The sequence below is a fragment of the Exophiala dermatitidis genome, assembly GCF_000230625.1.
Source record: "Exophiala dermatitidis NIH/UT8656 unplaced genomic scaffold supercont1.7, whole genome shotgun sequence".
Taxonomy (NCBI): domain Eukaryota; kingdom Fungi; phylum Ascomycota; class Eurotiomycetes; order Chaetothyriales; family Herpotrichiellaceae; genus Exophiala; species Exophiala dermatitidis.
In genome coordinates this window covers 2,481,679-2,501,115 of record NW_008751652.1, presented here as the reverse complement: position 1 = coordinate 2,501,115, position 19,437 = coordinate 2,481,679, and the positions used below count along the sequence as shown (strand labels likewise).

The following is a 19,437-nucleotide window of genomic DNA, read 5'->3' as shown; positions in this document are numbered from 1 at the left end:
ATAACCTCTTGCAGCTTGCTTCAGCCAGCTCAACTTCATCTGGATCGGAATCTCAATTGCGGAGGGAGATCGACAGATTGTCCGAAGGACTTCGCCTCGTTCGAGAATAATGGAACCATCTTTCCGGGTACCTAGTAATTTTGCAATATTGGGGTGCGATCCGAGACGGTGATATGCTCGACGTTCAACTTCGCCTCTGTCGCTCTCTTGAAATTCTTTTAAGATTCTCTTGTCATCAACCCCATAGACGATTCCTGATTTCCCTGCAGCAAGGAATTGCAATGCTTCAAATGATATCGAATCAATGTCTGTGTTACTTGGACGACGAAGGGTTTCAAGGCATTTCGTGCAAAGCGCCCTTAGAATGGAGAGGAGGGAGAAAAAGGATCTCGCAGCGCGCAGGAAGGGTCCAGGATCGAACAGCATCTTTCCCCCGACAGCGATAACGAATGTTTGGAGGGACTTTCGGGAAGCGCAGGGAGGAAAGAGGGTCGTACTAAGGCTACGGTGGGTGTAGCATCGTTCAGTGAAACGATAGGTGGATCGTAGTGCTTCTAGCCTTGAGAGCTCCTGTCATGGCTCCAAATTCTTTCGTGCTCTTCGATGGAAGGTTGGAATGAAAGAACTGCGAGCGACGGCCACAAGCGCATGCAGTGCAAATTGCGGCGATTTTCCACTTACGTGTATAACCAGAAAGAATGAACTTGAGCCTACCCTACAATGTTGTAGGCAGCAGCTGATGGCAACAATAACCGGTATTGTGGTGCCCGGAACTCGGCCCTTCCAAAGCTTGGACACGCCGGAAACTGGGAACTAGGGGCCGAATTGTGGGCTGAGGGCCCCTTGCCTGGCTCACAGCTGTGACCACGCTACTCAGTCTCCGCCTCAGGGCCAAGCGACATCATCCTCCTTCTGCCAACTCAGTCGCTTTCACACTGCAGTATCACTGTAACTGGATTGGTCTAGACTCTAGTATTCTACCCATCCGCCGCCGCACTGGCAGGGGACAACATCAAATCAACCAGCCACGGCGCATTGACGGGCTTATACTGGAGATTCATAATACTCGCATTAACGAAGAGGGTTTCTTTTCCCGCTGTTATATCAGTGGCGTCGAGAAGCACGACCTCCTTTTCTTTTTCCGTTTGGGGCTGAGACTGAGACTGAGATTCGTTGGACTCGGATGGTAACGGTACGCCGCCGAGAACCTCAACCTTACTTGTGGCGGAGTTGCTCGTATCTTCCCACTTCTTCCTCTCCGCGCCCCATGCCTCGTGGATATGGCCGAAACAATGCACCCTAGGCCGACACCGCTCAACGGCTCGACGGAGGTGTTCGCAGCCAACGTTGACGTTGGTTTTCGTACGATCTAGGATTCCGTATGGCGGGCCGTGAGTGAGCATGATATCCACGTTGTATCCGAATTGTCTGAGCAAAGCATTGGTATTTCGAGGATGATCCGAATCCATGGCCGCCCTAGCTGCAGTCTGAGTAGTTGCATCTGAACCATCACCAGCTTGATAAGTAGGTTCGACGAAACCCGGCACCGGATTCTCTGGACTGGAGTCGGAGCCAACATTAAACCGATCAACACCTCTCTCATAACCAAACGCCCAATTCCAGAATTCCGGCTGCCACGCGCTGGCATAGACAGTCAACCTTGCGCCGTTGCGGAGGACGAACGACTCAGTCCCTTCTTCGAGATATCGGATTCCACGATCTCTGGCCTCAGGGGAGTCATAAAGCGTGCGGATCTCGTCGAGCGTCTCAGGCGGGTATTTGGCGTACGAGGCGTGCAAGTTGGGGTGGCGTTCGTAGTATGCTCGATCGAGCGTGATGTCGTGGTTCCCAGGGATCACAATCTTGAGGTCCGCCTGGACCGAATCGATTAGCTCGATGGCTCGGCGGTGTTGATCTATGGATCCGTTCATTGTCAGGTCGCCGCAATGGAGGAGAACATCGGCGCGCGGGAGCGGGTGACGTAATGGAGATGACTGAAGTAGGGACTGGGAGTCGGAGTCGGATTTGGACAAGACTTTGAATTCGGTTTTGGGTTTGGGTTTGAATATCGATTTGAATCTTGACGTGAAGGTGGTGGTAGAGGTAGATTGTGACACCTTTGACGGAGGACCACCGCAGTGTAAGGATGGTGCTGGTGCTGGTGCTGATGCTGATGCTCCTGAGCCTGAGCCCGAGGCATCGTTCTGTGTCAGCTGTGACTCAGAGCGTCCAGGATGTCCGTAAGGTAAAGCCGAGTGGGTGTCTGAGATGATGAGGATGCGAGTCTTGATGCCCCCGGGCGTCTGCGTCTCAGATGACGGGGATCCCATGGGTGAAGACCGTGGGCGGTTAGACCGGGCCGTCTAGGTCTGAGATGATAGAGTAGTTCCGGGTAAGTCAATCGGTATTCCCCTTCGAGTCGAGGAGTGGTCTGGAAACTCGTCCAGATGTGCTGTGCGCTGTGATTCTTGGTGGTGGAGTTGAGATAAGGCTGTAAGGCTGGGGTAGTGCAATATGCTTTGAACTGAACGCCACGCTCCCTTAGACCCTGGCGGTTGAAGGATTGCCCGAGTGGACAGCTCCCAAATCAGGAGAAAGTCTTCAGGCAGACATGTCAGAGTGAGCTTGGTAAATCAGAGTCCCTCGCAGTAGGGAATGAGGTTGAAATAAAAACAATGGGGATGCTCTGATTGGAGTAATATTTATTCTGAATAGCATGCATAGGATAGATATACTGGACAGTTTTGACCACACATATTGTAACTTACAGGAAGATCAGATGCGAGCAGTGTGCCAGGGACATGTATTCTGGTTCTGGTATTACTATGAGCGTAACTCAGGCAGCAGTCTCCTGGGATCACAAGTAACCACGGTTTAACCGGTCGATTCGACATCAACCCTACAACAGCTGGTGGCACCATCCTACAACGGATGTCGTTGTCGAGATCTTTGTCACCCCAACGATCGACAGCAACTCTACCCCTACTTAGATATTCAAATAGTTCAAACCGCCTCGCTGAATGGTAGAATATATTCCACAATTGACGAATAAGGCCTCATAAGATATGAAGGTCAATTCTAACCCGCATGCTCGACAATCTCGCTGACAAGAGTACCATCTTTGATCACGCTCCTGATCTGTTCAGGGAAGGGCAACTCCTTGCTGTCCTCATCCGTGCCCTCTTTCGGCGGCAATACCACGTTGATGGCACTGCATTTGCTGGTGAACATCTCGGTGCCTAGACTCTCGTTCGACAAATAAATCTGCGCGCCGTCCACCTGATCCAGCAGCAAGGTCGGCACCACTCCGTCGACCTGGACCTGAAATTTGGTGGCTTTGATGACATCCAAGCTTGACACCAGAGAGTCCACCAGTATCGACAGCCCGGCACAGTTGTCGATGGATATAGCATTGGCCTTGCCGGTGACTCTCAGAACACATTTGTTGCAGCGAGATATGAGAATACTCTGATTCAGTTCCGCGGGGATTTCAATGACTTCTGATCCAGTGTTCTCAAAGTTCTCGACAATCCATTTGTTACCGTCAAGCTCTTTCCGACTGGGCTTCTTAGACCTCATGCTGTCGGGCTTCTTATTGGGTAATGGTGATTTGCCACGGCCCGAAGAAGATACCGACGTTTGTGAAGCGGACCGTTGAGGCACCGTCGATCCTGCTCTTAGATTCGGATTCTTGTGCGTCATCTCCGACTTGTCGACCTTCCTTAGCCCTGCCGTGATGGCAGATCCCTGGTTCAGCTGACTGAAAACGGCTGACATGTCCCCAGCCTGCGCACCCCCGCTCGAGGGAGGCAGGGGAGGAGCAGCAGAACCATCATCGTCAAACTTGGGCAGCGGAGGTGGGGGCGGAGGAGGTGGACCTCCAGCAGCGACTGGTGATTTCGCAGCCCCCGTGCCGGCCTGTACCTGCTTGAGGGCCTCAAGAGCATCAACACCATCTTTGTTGTTCCACGTGAGACCGGTAGGAAAGAACTCTTTCACATATGCGGCAAGTGATCGGAAGATCTTGTAGTAGGCTTGGATAAATTCGACATGCGTCTTGTCCCTGTACGGTCCAGAGTTAGTGACGTGCCATCCCATACGTTCGTCGTGTCAAGCATACTTCTCCTTATACTCCTTAAGAATCTTGTTGCCGTAGTATTGAGCGCCTCCGAGAGTATCTGTTACAAAATCGGCAGGTCTCTTCTCAACAATCCATCCTAATGCTACAATGCCTTCGGAAATGGCACTGAGATGGGTGAAGAGTGGGGAGGGACGGTTGGCTTCCCGTATTTCATCCACAGTAGAGGTATATCGATGGAGTTCGGTCATCAATTCCGGTGGTTGCGGGTCGGGCTTTTTGGCTTTCGTGGATACCAGGAGGTATGTCCGTTCGGCCTCGAATGCATCTCTGACAGCTTTGGCCTGTACAAGGAATCAGCATGGCCGTCATCATCTCAAGTCGTGCTATTCTGACCTGTTCTTCCACCAGACCTCCGATCTTCGCTGCAGCTTTCACAAAAGCGTCGACATCTTCTTCGATGATCTTGTCAAAGGCTTCCACAGACTTTGGCAGAGGTTCGGGGGCGAGTGTGGCAGTTTCAGGGGTAGCGCCGGAGGCTGACGACGTGGCTACAGCAGCGCCGGCCAAACCGTTCGTGCTGGAAGCTCCGGGGCCGTCTATGGAGGTTGCAATGTCTTCGAGCCGGGAAGTGGCAGCTTCAAGTCTGGTCAGGCAGAACTGTTAGCCACGTATATTCCAATGGGACATTGACATGTGGACGATTCAGGGCGGGATTGGTTAGGTAGCAATGGTAGGCTGGAACTGAACATACCTCTTAATCAAGGTTGTCAAATTGTGCATGCTATTCCCCGGAGAAGCCATCTTGACAAGGACTGTGAGTAGACTTGGTATCTGGAGAATGGTTCAAGTTCGGGGTGACGAACATACGTCGAATGTTTAAACTGTCCCAAACAGGCATCAAGCGCCTTGGAAACCGCGCGGCACAGCGCGGCAAGCGCATAATTGTGCTTGGAAATTAATGGTCCACCGTACCCACGCGCAGAGGTACAACGCGCTTACACCATGATTCGGCAATCTACCTCTTATCCGTACCAACGAGTTGATCTGATCTGCCCCTACCTACCGGTTTGCAAGATAGCAAGTCGATGTAGTACCTTCATCTCGTTTCGCAGGAATGGATAGACACGAGAAGCGACCAAGGTCAGACAAATTCCCCCTTACCGGGGCCCCGTCACGTGATGCGGCGTTTCTTCCCCCGGTCACGTGGGGCGATCCTTTCTTCAGCCTTGACCACGCGATGCACAGTCTGTCTTCCTCCTCAAGAGGAAAAATGGGAAAACGTTAACGACGACATGATTTGAACTCTCCGCTGCATACCTCGTGTGAAGAGTGTAGCAGGATCAAGGACAATTAAGCGTGCGCGGTCGAGGGAGGCCGTGGCTAGTCTTGACAAGGCTCCGACTGACGCTCACGTTTTCACTACCACACCATTTCTGTCAGAGTCCGGCTGGAATCTCCAGCAAATGGCTGAGGCAAACAGGCCTGATAGGACTGCAGCAAGTGCAGGACAATCATGTCGAGAATGTCGCCGACGCAAAGGAAAATGCGACGGAAAAATGCCCGTGTGCTCGATTTGTCAAAGATATAACCGACATTGCCTCTACGACAAACATAGTAGGTCGTCGTTGACAAGAAAGTGGGTCTCCATAATCACTCTTCCGCATTCCTAACCACAAGCTTACATCAAGTCTGTGATCCAGGCATCTTACAGAAGTCGAGGAACGGCTAGAGAAGGCCGAGGCATTGCTAAGGACGGTCTTCACTGAAGCACAACTGGCTGAGATGTTGGCCCATGGTGCCTCTGCCGGCACCAACCACGCATTCAGAGGAACGAATGCGACTCAATCCGCTTCACAAGGAGCCACTCAAACCATCAATGAGCCTGTTTCTTCAAGTTTCTTTCGCCAAACAGAGCAGAAAACGGACTCCAGCATTCTGCAGCCTGGAGCTGTTGGAGCATCAGCAAATGATGCCCAAGGAACTTCCCTGTCTTTCGAGAGTTTGCCGGCGGCCGAGGATGACTTTGAGTGGGATGAGCGAGAACCGTCATGGGCGATGCCTGATCCTGGGGGCGAGAGCAGCGTCCCCGAAACTGATGCTGAAGCCGATATACCTAGGATTACCGATGGCATGGCCACGCTCACGGCCGATGACTCCAACACCGGCTTTTGGGGTTCAGTATCAGGCGCAGCACTTCTACGGCTAATATGGATGGGCAATGCGATCGAAGCAGGAGACGAGAGACCGGAGCTGAGGAGAGAGCGGCGGAAAAGTCTGGAGCAACTCTTCAAGAAGAGTCCGGAGCAATATGCCTCGTCTCTATCATGGCTGCAGACACAGCCGCTGATCACTCGAGCGGTCGTGGACAACCTGGTCGACGCCTACTTCGCCTTCTACCATCCTACATTTCCCATCTTGCACGAACCGACCTTTAGAGAGCAATATGCCAAACTCAATGGTCGTCCCGGTGGAAGTACAAGCACATGGCATATCTTGGCGAATCTGGTCGCTGCTCTTGGCTCGTTCGTTTCGACAACGTGTTCCGACGACACTCACATTACGTTATTCAACGGCGTCAAGGGCAATCTGACGATAGGGTCGCTGGAAACAGGAAGCTTGAATCTTGTCCAGGCGTTCGCCCTGGCGGCAAACTATTTGCAAAAGAGGAATCGGCCTAACAGCGGCTACAACTATGGAGGTATTGCGCTGCGGATGGCGATCTCTTTGGGTCTTCACAAGGAATTCCATGGCTGGCGGACGACTCCGTTCAAAAAGGAGATCCGACGGCGAGTGTGGTGGTCGTTATGTGTGTTGGATGTTGGAGCCACAGTGACCTACGGCCGGCCGCTCAACTGGCCGCAAGTTGGGGTGGAAACTGCGTTTCCCCTGAACATACACGAAAGGGTTAGTAACATTATCCTCTCAGATGTGCTGTCTGCGCCAAATATTTACAACTGCCAATCTAGGATCTCTCCCCAAGCTCAACCACGGTCCCTCCCGAAGTCAACGAGGCCACCATCTACACTTACATCCGGACGCAATCGTCATATCATCTCCGGACCATACCGATATATAACCGCTTAATATCAAACCCTGTGCCTTCTGCAGGCGAGCTGATTTCTCTCGACGATGAATTGGTGCAAGGCTGGTTGACAAGTCTTCCAGCCTACTACTCTGACCAAGACCTTCCTCTTCCACAAGGATTCTTACTCGGCCACGCCATTGGTCGTTGGCGGTTCCGCCTTCTTCGGATCATCATGTACCGACCATTTTTGATCCGGTGGGCACAGAATGGCTTGGTAGGTTCTGTAAAGTCTTTGGGGACCAGTTCGTCTGGGCCAGGGTCAGCGCCGCCTGCAGAGTCAGTCGCCACGATGCGCTGTTTTCAAGCTGCCGAGGAATGTATTTCGTGCATCTATCAATTCTGGGCGGCGGGAACACACACCAGGCTGGCCGCTTGGTATGTTCTGTAAGTGGAGACCGACCCTAACTTTCCCAGAAATTCTGAAGATGGCTAATTGCGTTCGTCTACAGCTACTTCCTTCTGCAAGCCGCCTTGATTCCCATCCACTGTTTGCGCCGGAATCCTTCTCATCCCGACGCTGCATCGTGGCGCACTCAAGTCCAGACTTCCTTGGACATCATCAATTCCATGATCAACATCAACTTGAACCCAAGCGCGCCCAAATGCCGTGACATTATTTACCGGCTATGCGGCAGCAGTCTTGGACCGCATGGGGCGGCGGCGCAAGCATCTCACATGCAAACACATACACACCCACACTCACAACCACCACAATCGTCGCGACTACACCCACACCCAGAGGTCAATGTCAAGACAGAGGATGATATCACCGTCAACCCGAATTCGAACATGGACTCTTCCTGGCCCACACTATTCCCGACCGCTGGGTTCGCGGCTAACCCGTCCTTTTCCTACTCAGCGTCCGGCACTGGCCCTGGGGCAGCCGCAGACGGCAGCGGTGGCGGAGAAGGCGACCTTATGGATCCCTGGATGGCAGAAGTCGACACCGCAATCGACAACTACGACATCTACTGTGATCGACTAAGCAACGCTGCCATGGCCGGGATGGGATTAGCGCCGCAGTACAATAGCAGCAGTAACAGCGGCCATACTTACGGGGCCCCTGCAGGCGGTAGCGGTAGCGGCGGCGGCGTGGTCGGTGGATCTGGATCTGGATCTGGATCTTTGGATACTAGTATTGCTGACGGCACAGAGATCGGCACAGGTGTGCAGGATTGGGATTGGGGGTTAATCCTGTAGTGCTGTACAGCGTTGTGGTACAAAGTTGGCACACTGGCACATGTGGTCTTACATACTCCTACTGTATAACGTGCATAAAAATTTCAAACTAACGCAACCTCGAAGACCCGAGAATGAAGCTGCCCTGTTCTCGTGCTCGAGGTAAGCTTGATGTGATGCTGTATGAAATTCTATAATACAAATTGAGATCAGAGGGGTTGGGAGGACCTCGTTCCACCCAGAGTACCTTACATACCCAGTCAGTCGACCCTCACTACTCAGGACCGGAGATCAAGATCAACCAGACACCAGATCACCACCCACCCCGGCCTCGTTGGTATGAAAATCCTCCTCTTCAAGCATCTGACACAGCTCATGCGTCGTCCGAAACCTCCCCTTTGTCCAACACGCCTCGATGACGGATCCCAGAAAGACATCGTCCGTAATAATAGCAGGGAGTTTATCTCTGGATGGCCAACCACCGCATTCGTCGGCGATCCCGTCAAAGTCAGCAATCTGTCGCGCACCATTATGAACCACTTCATAGATGACGGCGCCTAGCTCGCAAATATCCGTTGCAAAAGAGAACCCGCACTCTTGTACCGACCAGATATCAGTTTCTAGCGGAAAGATGGACGATGCTCCAAAGTCACAAAAGACAATCGAGCCGTCGGGATGGATGAGCATATTTCTCGATGCGACGTCGACAAACAGGACGCGGCGATCGTGCATTCGAGCCAGTGTACCGGCCATCTGCTTGACCCACTTCAGTTGGTCGGCTCGTGTTCGAGGCACATTGTTACGCTTCAGGTAGCGGTCTAATGTTCCTTCTGGGAGCAGAGGGAGTAAGATGGCCGGGCCGGATAGATCTAGGAATGGCACGATTCCTTCGCAGCCTTGGAGACGTCGATAGATTTGCTTTTCGTGTTCAAGCAGGTCAAGACGGTCGTTGTACTCGTCTTGGTCTGCCGGCGAGTCCGAGTGTCGGTATGGTCGTTTGATGATGATCCCGTAGACGACAATGCCCGAGTTGAGTGAGATTGCGTTATTGGGGAGACTAGTGTCGTGGAGGCCGGAGCCAAATGTACTGGTACTCTCAGACATGTCGGCGGCGGCGACGATTGAAATAAGGGTAGGAGGACCTAGTTAGCATCAAAAGACGACAGTACTTACTTGTAAGGACACCCCTTTTACAGAGAAAATGTTTGGAACGGCTGACATTGACATTCCTTCCTTCGCTAAATAATGACTCTGGTGCGCATATTTGGCACGTGCAGAAGAGCTTCGCTTCGTAACAAGGATTAAGGTGAAACAGTCCTGCTCGACAGGCACAGGGGGCTCCAGGAAACTGGGTGGTGGGAAGGCAGCCACGTAGTTGTGATAATGCGATACAGGATGCGGCAACCTGCAACGGTGTCCAGCCCTCGTAATCTAGACCGTCTGGATCTGCGACAGCCCGAAGGAGAACACCAGTAATAACAGCAGCAAAGGAAATGTGTCAAGGATCTATGGGATCAGAACGGATGGACATGGATCATACTGTAATAAGCTGGCCAAAGTGCAGACACTGCCACTGCTTGGTGGCACAATTGATTCTCCCCCTGATCATGCAAAAGACGGGCCCGGGGACCGAGCCTACCTAGGTTGTCACGTAGGTATATATGCAAGTGCTGGCGTTGATATGGGCATCGAGTTACGTACCTAGGTAGTATCAGGGTACGCATTTCCTCGGATATTGTCTGCCAATGAAGTGTGGAAATATGCGCGAGCATTGGTTACTTAGACCAGTTATTATTGTTCTGGGGAATATAAATCTTTGAAAATGGTCGTGATCACTGGATAAGACAACCACATATGCACACATCGCGTCAACACATACCTACCTAGGTAGAATGCACCCACATAAGCTGCGTGGCCATGCCGGACCCATTGATGCCTCTGCCTCTGCCATTGCCCCTGCCTCTGACCCCGTTCCATGCATTAGCACAGCAAGCATAGGTACCTACACATCCCCCTTCCATTCAGCGCAGCACCATACCATAGCCCGGTTCTCTCTGGGATCATAAGCCGAAAACCATCGACCATTCCATTCAGACCAAAAACCTGAATCCCTTAGCCGCAGCCTCGGCCGGAACAGCCTCACCAGCCGCCAACAGACTTGCTCTCCGATGCTCCTCCCCATCTTTGTTGGCCGCGGCAGCATTGTTATTGCTATTAATCGCCCCCTCGACAAACTCTCCGCGATCCAACTTCCTATTCAACCTGACCAACATGAACCTCAAGATCGTCGCAAAAATCAACGCAATCGCCGCCGTGGCACAGCACAACGACATGGCCAGAATATACCTCGGCCCCGCCGACTTGGGATACATATAACTGGCAAAAATAGAACTGGTATTCGAAACGGCATTGATGGCCGCAATCGCAGCAGCTCTCTTGGCCGCCGGTCGAGGCAACGTATTCGAGATCCAAGCCAGACAGACCACATAACCCGAGTAAATGCCCGGAATCATGAGCATCATGGCAATATACCGTGGTGCCGTGGCGGTAGTTGCAGCAGCAAGAATGAATGCCAGGACGGCGAAATACAATGGGCCAGTGATGTGGAAATATCGTTCGCCCGTACGGTCGGCGTGCCAGGCGTTGATGAAGGTTGTGATGACGGCCAGGACGTATGGTGGACAAGTCAACAACAGAGAATTGATCTTGGAGTAGCCTAGTGTTTCGACCACGGTCGGGAAGAAGTTGGTCACGCTGCCGCTGAAGACGATGCAGAAGAGGATGATCATCTGTAGGTACCAGTTAGTTTGTGCGTGTCTTTGAGGGGGGGAGAAACGGCTTGCGTACCAAAATCCACATCTTGATATCCTGCGCCGCCAATTTCGCACCATGCAGAAACGACTGGTGCTCACTGTCGACCCAGTCGTCTTCACCGATATCTTCCTCGAGACGCCATGCCGCAAGGGTCTTTTCCTCTTCGCTCAGCCAGGGCGTGGTACGTGGGAAATTCGGCAGAATGAAATAAGCGATGAACGCGACTCCGATGGTGATTGATCCCTCAACGATGAACAGCCATCGCCAGGCTCGGAGGCCGTGAACGCCGTCAAGACCTTCGGTGATGCCGGCGGCGATGAGTCCAGAAAAGGCGCCGGACATCAATGAGCCGGAATACAACAAGGCGGTGCGGAAGCCTAGTTCTTTGCGTGTGTACCTATACAACAACATCCGTTAGCAAAACCAGACCACTCTTGCTTTCACTTTGCTTCGCCGAGACGAATCCAGTTGCGGTTGCACTTACCAGATGGACAAATAGTATAGACAACCCGGAAAGTAAGCAGCCTCGACGAAACCGAGGAAGAACCGGACAGCAATCAATCCGCCGAACGATTGAACGCCTGCGGTGGCTGTCGAAATGATACCCCAGACGACCATTGCCCCAGACAAGTAAATTGCCGGCTTGCCAAACTTGTTCAAAAACAAATTTGAGGGCACCTGCATCAGCAAGTAACCGATGAAAAGAATCGACACCGCAGTCTGGTATTGGGTGCCATGGAGTTTGAGTTCGTCTTCGAGACCTGCGAGACGGGCGGCTGCAATGTTGTTTCGGTCGAGGTAGTTTAACTGGATTCAACACGTTAGATTTCGAATCTTCTGGCGATAAGCTCCCAAACGGTCAGGGACCTACAATGTAGATGATGATGACGGTGGGAATCAAGCGAATGTCGATCTTGCGAACGAGAGCCTTTTCGGCGGCGGCACGTTGCTCGGGAGTCAGAGACTGGATGTATGCTGGTGCTTCGGCTCTTTTTCTGGTGGCTACAAATTCGGCATTCTCGACGTTTTGCTTGATCGACAGGGTTGACACATTGTCTGGGATTTCTTTCACGTCCGCCATTGTGGGAGTTCTCGCAGGGCTTGACTGGTACTTCCGGCAAGGGGGATGTTAGGGCTGGCGGTGGTAAACTCTTGAACAAGGAAAAACTTCGTTCCACGGGCAGGCCAGAGATTAAAAGCAGACACAAAAACCAGGAGCAAAATCAGGAGCCAAATCAGGAGCCAAAACCAGGAGCAAGACTTTAAACAAAACAAACTGGATCCAAAGCCCAGGTTTTTGATAGATTCTGGAAGCTGCCCGTGGGGAACGGAGTCCGCCCGACAGCTGATCAGGCGCGTGTTGTACACGATACCGACACTCGGACTTGCACCGATGGACTTTTGACGTGGTGGCGATGCTAGTGTAGACATAAATATATATGGTCATCCGGGCGGTTTGCCATTTTCAATTGTAACCCAGCCCACATTAACCCACAAACCCCCTTCTGACTGGATCCGGGGAATCCTTCATTACTAACGTCGGGCGAAACTCGCCCGGTAAAAGCATGAGAAGTTCACATGCCGGTATATAGAAACGGATAAAATGGACCTTCAATCCTCAATCATTCGACCTTTGGATATGGGTGCTGATGTAGAGTCGGCATAAGCTTTTCAGCGTGGGACGTGGGATAAATTTGCATGCATGTGTGCATGCATGCCTCAGATGAGCCTAGGTCAAACATAGACAAAGCTTGGGGACAATCGGGGAACGGGGTAACCCCCGTGCTCCACAACAGGGCGACAGTCGACCTTGCCCTAGGGCCCGTTCCAGAAAGTCGCCGGTGTGATCTTCGAAAATCTGCAGGTGATGCGCACATTGACAAGGACGGCCAAGGCTTCGGCAGTGCTGGACTCGCTTAACCCCTGCTTTAGTACCATGGTATTGACATACCGTTGGACCATGTGCTCCCGGATGTCCGGATGTAAGTGGGTGCGGTCCGAGAATTTCCCGAGGCCGTCCGCTTAGTGTCGGCATTTCTCCCACAGAACGTCTGTGCAAAAGGGTCTCCTATTTCGGCGCGGGGGTTGTACTGTTGTAAAAAACGGTCTGGTCGGCACATTTTGTGGACTTCTCCATATGGATCAACCTGGGGCACGAGGTGTCCATGGAGAGGAGATTCCAAAACCGGTCGATAGAAAGACGTCGCCCTCGTTCAGCACATCCGGCCATGGATCAATCGTCCCCTCTGGATAGCTTGCGAAATCCATGGCAACTTCGTCGTGCACTGCAAAACCTTTGTCCAGGTCGAATGGTTCAAATGCAGCATAACTATGGTTCTGTTCAGGTAACGTCGGTGCAGGAACTATAGGTTCATTTGTTGGCACCGGGAGCAGTTGCAGTTGCGGGGCATCGTCGCTCGTCACAGTTGGTCGTCGAGGCGGTGGTAATTCGTTCAACGATTTGGGCCTTGCGGCATCTGACAGCCAACCATAATCAAGAAGGTTCCAAATTGTGTCGAGATCGGGATCATGGACATATTGGTCGTTCGGCGTCGTCGTCACCAACGCTCTTGCCGATGAAGGATTTGGTTCGAACGCTATAAGGGCGGTGGCCTTAAGACATGGGTTAGCTCACGAGGTATTAAGTGAGGTATGTAAGTGAGGTGTGTAAAGTGGTGGTGGACATACTATGCGTAAGTAATGCTCCCAGACATTCTTTCCGCTGTCAAGAAAGTCGAGTGAATAGTCAAAGAATTGCTGTGCCGTTCTTCGCGTCCATTCGTCGTCATGATGCATGAAGAGTCTGTGGATCGTGCCAGCCACCAGGGAAGCATAAGCGTAAAAGCTAGTCAGGTTGAATCCTTGCTTCTGTATCACACGCAGGGTGACAGTTAACTGGTAGGCATGCTCCAGACTGCGCCGAAGGGCCTCTCGCAGAAAGCTTGGAGAGTATCTCCCCTTGCAGGAATCTAACCGTTTCCGGAGAAGAAACGGATGGTGTAGCAAACATTGATTCATATGATACATTATCGTGGAAAACGCGAGGTGGCCCGCGGCTGAATGGTCATGCACTCCGTCCGGCCCCACGAACCGGGCAATCGTACTGGAGAACGACACTCTCGTGATTTCGGAATGGGCTTCGAAGTTTAGTAACATGCTGTAGATGGCTGCAAAATCACTGCGCGAGTCCCAGGGCGGAAACTTGTCTTTTAAGCTTTGATGTTGTAACGAGTGTCTCTCGATACGACCCAACACTGAGGCCATGAGAATGGTTTGCGGGAAAGGGTCCATATTCGGGTTGGTACCGTAGCCGGAAATTTCGAATAATGTCCTCAAATCAGGCATTGTTGACGATTCGGTCTCGTTCGCTGGTGTCATGTCTGAGGCCAGAGGTATGGAACAGTCGATATCTGATATCGTGGGTGGCCGTCCAGTGCCGCACGACACCAGTCGGTCCAGTAGGTACATGGACCAAAAGGTTAGTCGTCGCTCATCTTGCTGCTCTGGAGTATAGTGACTTGGTATCACAGAGCCGAGCTCTAGACTCTGTGCAAATCGCACCGCTAGTCCGACCTTTTGCCATCCAAGTTTTGGTCGACCAGCTATGGAAGAGGTCAGCAACAGTCGGGCGGAAAAGGGATTAAATCGTACTGGTAAAGTCGATTATGGCCAACATGTTAGTCGCTTGCACGGCATGAATGTCAAGCACATAGTCCTCCGAGAAAGACTTTTCAAAGATTTCGGTCCAGGCCGTTCGTGCATATCCATCAACAAGTTCTGTCTGCCGACGCTCGAAATAAGGGTCTGATGAGAAACGCACTGCCAGAGAAATCATGGCCAGTAGCAGGTACTCGGGAATCTCGCCGTTGTCCAGCATCCACCAGAAATATTCTGGACGGAAAAAGGCATAGGGCTGGTTATGACAACGAGCGAAGTACGTCTGCAAAACTGATCGGAGCACCGGTTCTGGCGGTAATTGCATGGCCTTTCTAGTCAAGGTTAGAACAGCGATGAGAAGTTGGATAGAGTGTTAGAGTGCTTACCTCGCAGTATCGGATGCCCGACCCTGTGAGCCTTGACTATTGACGGAATGGGCCTCTGGGGAGACGGAATCGTCCTGTGCTGAGGTGCGTCGTTTCTTGGACGGGACATAGCCGTCGGTGGCCAACAAGGGAGCGCTGTTCATGTGTAAGTATGCGACCGATCACCTCGACTGTATTCACTCACTCATTGCCACCAGAGTTGAGGAGACTCAGCTTCGACTCCAAAAGCGCCACTCTAGCTGCCAGATTGATGTTCTGGTCTGGTTAGACGAAGAGCCAGTGTCGAGAACGGGCCATTTCTTACACTTGCGCTCAATGCCGCGGTGGAGATTTCGTCCCAAAGACATTCCTGCTTGAGTCGGGCGCAGAACGAGCAGACCGGTTTCTCACCGGAGCATCTTGTCTTCTTGCGCCTGAAGGTTGATTAATATGCGTCGTCAAGGCCGCGAGCCCCACGTACCTGCAATTCTGACAAGCTTGCCGCACGCGCTTGGGCTCGCGCAGTTCGGTCATGATTGTGAATGCATACAGTCTGGTATCTGCATCTGTTCAATGCGAGGCATGAGCAGGCACAGGGAACATGTAGAGTGTGTAGTGTCTTGAAGTTGAATTGAAGAAACGGGAGCAAGTTCGGAGAAGGTCGAGGACCAGCCTTAGAAGTGGGGACCAATAACAGGGAACTTGATTGATTGATGAATCCAAACGAGAGGTTCAACTCGAAAGGTTCAAGACCCGCGGGGTTCGAGGCAAGTTCGGGGCACTGCAGCCTTGGCACCATCACATGACTCGAGGTCTGAGTCTGCTTCAAGTTCAAGTTTCTCGACCAACTTGAACCCTTCTCCTTCGTTGTCTGACTGGATCGACTAGTGCTGTTCAAGCAACATCATGATGTTGGCTGGGTCACCTTCAGGTGTGCTTTCTGTCTTCTAATGAAGAGCAAATACACATGACGATAGATGCGCGCTGTCATTGCCAGTGACCGAGGTGTTCAAGTTCTTTCACGTTGTGAGCGAAGCTGAGGTAAGCTCAGGCAGTGAAAGCACTAGACCACATGCGGCTTAGCGCTGTTCATGAATCAGCGTCTTCTCATTCGTCGAAATGCAGTCGACTTCGCAGACCGACACTGCATGTCTCTCGGCTCACGCAGGGTACCACGCAAGGTGCTGCCAGTGTGTGCTGAAGCAATACTACCTAGGTAGTAGTACTCATCGTCAAAAAAGAGAGCTATCCGGTACAACAACTTTGTCTTCCCACCTGCCGGCTGCGTGGGCCCATTTCACATTCCGAGGTGACAGACATGTACTAACAACATCATGGTCAAGTTCAAGTTGTCCTGTACTGATAACATGATCGTATTCAACTTGTACTGGCTATAACTTCGCTTTGAGGGCATCGTCCTTGGACTCCCCAGTCATCCTCGCGTCCCAATCCACCGCCTTGACACCCTTTTGCAACTGCCCAACACCATATGCAGCCTCAGCATCCGGGGCCATCATTTGATCAAAGTTCTTCTTGATGCCCTCCAACTGCGCGGCTTCTCCAGCATGGGCCCAAGCCAGCTGGATGAGATCTTTACACATGGTGCTGGCTTTGGGCGCAGATCCCCTGAGCTCAGTAAGATATTGGTCCAGCACTTTTGTCATGGCGTTGCCATCGTCTGCCACTTTTGCAACCACACCACGCGCGGCGAGCTCTTCTGCCGACACCTGACGTCCCGACAACATGGCCTCTCTTGAAAAGGCAAACCCCCATTCTCTAATGACATACTTGGAGATGGTGGCCGGACACAACCCCAACCGCACTTCGCTCAATTTTACCCAGGCCGAACGGACAGCTATCCGGACATCGCACGCAAAAGCCAAGCCGACGCCACCGCCAAAGGCCGGGCCTTGCACACAGGCAATTGTCACCTGTGGCGCGCGATCAATAGCCTCAAACAACTTGGTCAGGATCTGATATTGTATTTCGGTCGATGAACCGCCTTTCGAGACACGGGTGCCCTTGGCACTGAGATCCATCCCCGTGCAGAAGTATTTCCCGTTGGCCGCAATAACAATACGCGAGATGGCCGGGTGATTGGTGGCTGCATGCTCAAAAAAGTTTGTCAACTTCTCAATCATGGTGCTTGTCAAAGCATTGCCGTTCTTAGGTCGGTTGAGGGTGATTTTGATGTTGACCCCGGACTTTTGCACCAAGAGTTCGTCGTCCGCACTGCTTTGGCCCACGTTTTCCCAAGTCAAAGCTGGCGAGGGTTTACTGGTCGCTTTCTTCGGACCTCCTAGTTTCAATCCCTTCTTCACAGCCAATGCCTTTCCAGCCCGGCTCTCATTTTCTCTGCTCAACATACTCGACACCCAAACGCCAGTTTCCACAAGTGCATCCAGATCCACGCCTGTCGATATTCCGGCTTGATGGAATAAATACACCAAATCCTCGGTAGCAACATTACCTTTCGCCCCGGGGGCATACGGACATCCTCCCAGACCTGCAATGCTACTATCAAACACTCTCACTCCACATTCATACGCAGCCCAGACATTCGAGACTGCTTGGCCATAAGTATCATGAAAATGTCCCGCCAGAGCATGCACTGAAATCCCCGATGAAACCAGATAGTTAATCAAACTCTTAGTTTTGGCCGCAACACCAACGCCCAAAGTATCGCCCAGACTGACTTCGTAGCAGCCCGCATCCAACAGACGCCTGACGCAGCGCAGCACGGCTTCAGGCGGCGTAGGTCCATCGTACGGACAGGCAAAAATAGACGAGACGTACCCTCGCACTTGCACACCCTGCTGCAGTGCCTTTCGAGCGACCGCTTCTGCACGTTGCAAGCCCTCTTCAACCGTGCAGTTCGTGTTTGCTTTGCTGAACCCTTCGCTTGCGCTGACAAAGACGGCGACCTCTCGGACTTTGTGTTGCACTGCAATGTCGAGACCTTTGAGGTTCGGCACCAGCACCGGAAGCCGTAGAGATTGATCGGGCAACAATGCACCAACTTCCGGGTTTGAGAGGACATTTCGACAATCTGCCAATTGCGGTATCGCTTTGGGAGAGACCACGGATGTCAGTTCGATGGTGCGCAGATTCGTCGCGTACAGCCGTTTAATCATTTCAATCTTGACGGCCGTGGGGACATTGCGTGGGAAATTCTGTAGTCCATCGCGGGGGCCGACTTCGACTATTCGCACGGCACTGCCATCGCGAGGCTGAGCCTGGGTGTGGCTGTTGAGAACAGCCATCTAGATAGATTATAGGTATGGTCTTCCCAGTATTGTATCGTCGCAGGCCGGTCGGGGCTATTCCAATAGGTCGAAACTCGGCTTCTCAATAAGTTCGTCCTTTCAACACTGCAGTGCAGCAATGATAGCGATTGACGTGATGTGATGCAACGCTGTTGTCACCAAGCCACTGGATTGTTGTGGAATAAATGGTATCACCGTCGTCTATCCGATTCTTCCTGTACAATCTCCTGGCGATTTGTCGCGGCAAGCTAGACCTCTAATAAACCCTCGGGTTCGGCGCGCCGAGGTGTATTGTAGATATGCGCGAGGACGTTTGTTTACCTGTATCCAAACCGATAATCGCAAAGAATGCAATGTAATGTGAACAATAATGTCGAAAGCCCAATGTAGTAGTAAACGTGATGGTGCCGACAGCAACGTCAAAGGTAGGTATCGTCGAAAGGCTTGAAGTCAAGTTCGGTCCTCCCCGCGTGACGCCGCGGCCGGCGTCAAGTTGCAGTGGGTGTTGCAATCGCAGCTTCGGGCTCTCCCTAGGTAGGTAGCTAGGATACCCCACAGAAATTGTCTTCTTCAATCCCACAAGGGTCGAGGCCCGGTTTGGCTACCAGCCGTGCCCATGGAGTTCAACAACAACAACAACTTTCGATGTGATTCGAATCTCCGGGCCCGTGTCGAAACAGCTGGAAACATGGATCGACCGACGAATCTGAAAGTTGAGGCGGGGAGACACTTTGGAAGTGGATGGTTCCCCGGCCGGGCTTGAGGTGGGTGGCTGAGGCTGGCGAATTGGCGCGGTCTCCAGGTGGGTGGGCACGGAGAACGGGCCGACGACAACATTCCAGTGGTACGGAGGAGGCTGAGATTAGCACTCTTGGTTTTACAACACTGTACAGGACCTCCGGCTACATGTAGGTACCCATTGTAAGGTAGGTAAGCAAGGCTCGCTTTGGTGTTAGTATACAAGGCTAAGGCTGTGAGATATACAGTACT

General features: G+C 52.2%; 7 protein-coding genes across 7 annotated transcripts; 1 reads left to right on the top strand and 6 right to left on the bottom strand.

Moving 5' to 3' along the window:
* Positions 1 to 977: 977 nt before the first annotated feature.
* HMPREF1120_08702 (uncharacterized protein) lies at positions 978 to 2,330 on the bottom strand (the record flags this gene model as incomplete). Its single annotated transcript, XM_009162970.1, has 1 exon — positions 978 to 2,330. The coding sequence occupies one exon, from the start codon at positions 2,328 to 2,330 to the stop codon at positions 978 to 980; it is 1,353 nt and encodes a 450-aa protein (XP_009161218.1).
* A 748-nt stretch (positions 2,331 to 3,078) lies between these two features.
* On the bottom strand, positions 3,079 to 4,882 carry HMPREF1120_08701 (uncharacterized protein; the record flags this gene model as incomplete). Its single annotated transcript, XM_009162969.1, has 4 exons — positions 3,079 to 4,063; positions 4,121 to 4,422; positions 4,475 to 4,724; positions 4,833 to 4,882. 4 exons carry the CDS (start codon positions 4,880 to 4,882, stop codon positions 3,079 to 3,081), a joined length of 1,587 nt encoding a protein of 528 aa, XP_009161217.1.
* Positions 4,883 to 5,102: 220 nt separating this feature from the next.
* HMPREF1120_08700 (transcriptional regulatory protein GAL4) lies at positions 5,103 to 8,822 on the top strand. Its single transcript, XM_009162968.1, has 4 exons — positions 5,103 to 5,717; positions 5,782 to 6,985; positions 7,048 to 7,550; positions 7,616 to 8,822. The coding sequence occupies exons 1-4, from the start codon at positions 5,545 to 5,547 to the stop codon at positions 8,364 to 8,366; spliced, it is 2,631 nt and encodes an 876-aa protein (XP_009161216.1). The 5' UTR covers positions 5,103 to 5,544; the 3' UTR covers positions 8,367 to 8,822.
* On the bottom strand, positions 8,643 to 9,449 carry HMPREF1120_08699 (uncharacterized protein; the record flags this gene model as incomplete). The annotated part of the gene is made up of 1 exon (XM_009162967.1): positions 8,643 to 9,449. One exon carries the CDS (start codon positions 9,447 to 9,449, stop codon positions 8,643 to 8,645), a length of 807 nt encoding a protein of 268 aa, XP_009161215.1.
* Positions 9,450 to 10,435: 986 nt separating this feature from the next.
* On the bottom strand, positions 10,436 to 12,240 carry HMPREF1120_08698 (retrograde regulation protein 2; the record flags this gene model as incomplete). The annotated part of the gene is made up of 4 exons (XM_009162966.1): positions 10,436 to 11,134; positions 11,193 to 11,556; positions 11,644 to 11,966; positions 12,031 to 12,240. The coding sequence occupies 4 exons, from the start codon at positions 12,238 to 12,240 to the stop codon at positions 10,436 to 10,438; spliced, it is 1,596 nt and encodes a 531-aa protein (XP_009161214.1).
* Positions 12,241 to 13,301: 1,061 nt separating this feature from the next.
* Positions 13,302 to 15,715, bottom strand: HMPREF1120_08697 (uncharacterized protein; the record flags this gene model as incomplete). The annotated part of the gene is made up of 7 exons (XM_009162965.1): positions 13,302 to 13,772; positions 13,848 to 14,761; positions 14,811 to 15,148; positions 15,203 to 15,337; positions 15,387 to 15,457; positions 15,507 to 15,615; positions 15,663 to 15,715. The coding sequence occupies 7 exons, from the start codon at positions 15,713 to 15,715 to the stop codon at positions 13,302 to 13,304; spliced, it is 2,091 nt and encodes a 696-aa protein (XP_009161213.1).
* A 568-nt stretch (positions 15,716 to 16,283) lies between these two features.
* On the bottom strand, positions 16,284 to 19,205 carry HMPREF1120_08696 (hydroxymethylglutaryl-CoA lyase). Its single transcript, XM_009162964.1, has one exon. The coding sequence runs from the start codon at positions 18,442 to 18,444 to the stop codon at positions 16,573 to 16,575; it is 1,872 nt and encodes a 623-aa protein (XP_009161212.1). The 5' UTR covers positions 18,445 to 19,205; the 3' UTR covers positions 16,284 to 16,572.
* Positions 19,206 to 19,437: the final 232 nt, after the last annotated feature.

What these genes read in the sequence shown, in the direction of transcription:
- HMPREF1120_08700 (XM_009162968.1), top strand. Translation starts at nt 5,545, where the DNA reads ATGGCTGAGGCAAACAGGCCTGATAGGACTGCAGCAAGTGCAGGACAA. An exon ending in AGGTCGTCGTTGACAAGAAA is followed by an intron (nt 5,718 to 5,781) that starts GTGGGTCTCCAT and finishes TCTGTGATCCAG; the next exon opens with GCATCTTACAGAAGTCGAGG. An exon ending in CTGGCCGCTTGGTATGTTCT is followed by an intron (nt 7,551 to 7,615) that starts GTAAGTGGAGAC and finishes GTTCGTCTACAG; the next exon opens with CTACTTCCTTCTGCAAGCCG.
- HMPREF1120_08696 (XM_009162964.1), bottom strand. Translation starts at nt 18,444, where the DNA reads ATGGCTGTTCTCAACAGCCACACCCAGGCTCAGCCTCGCGATGGCAGT.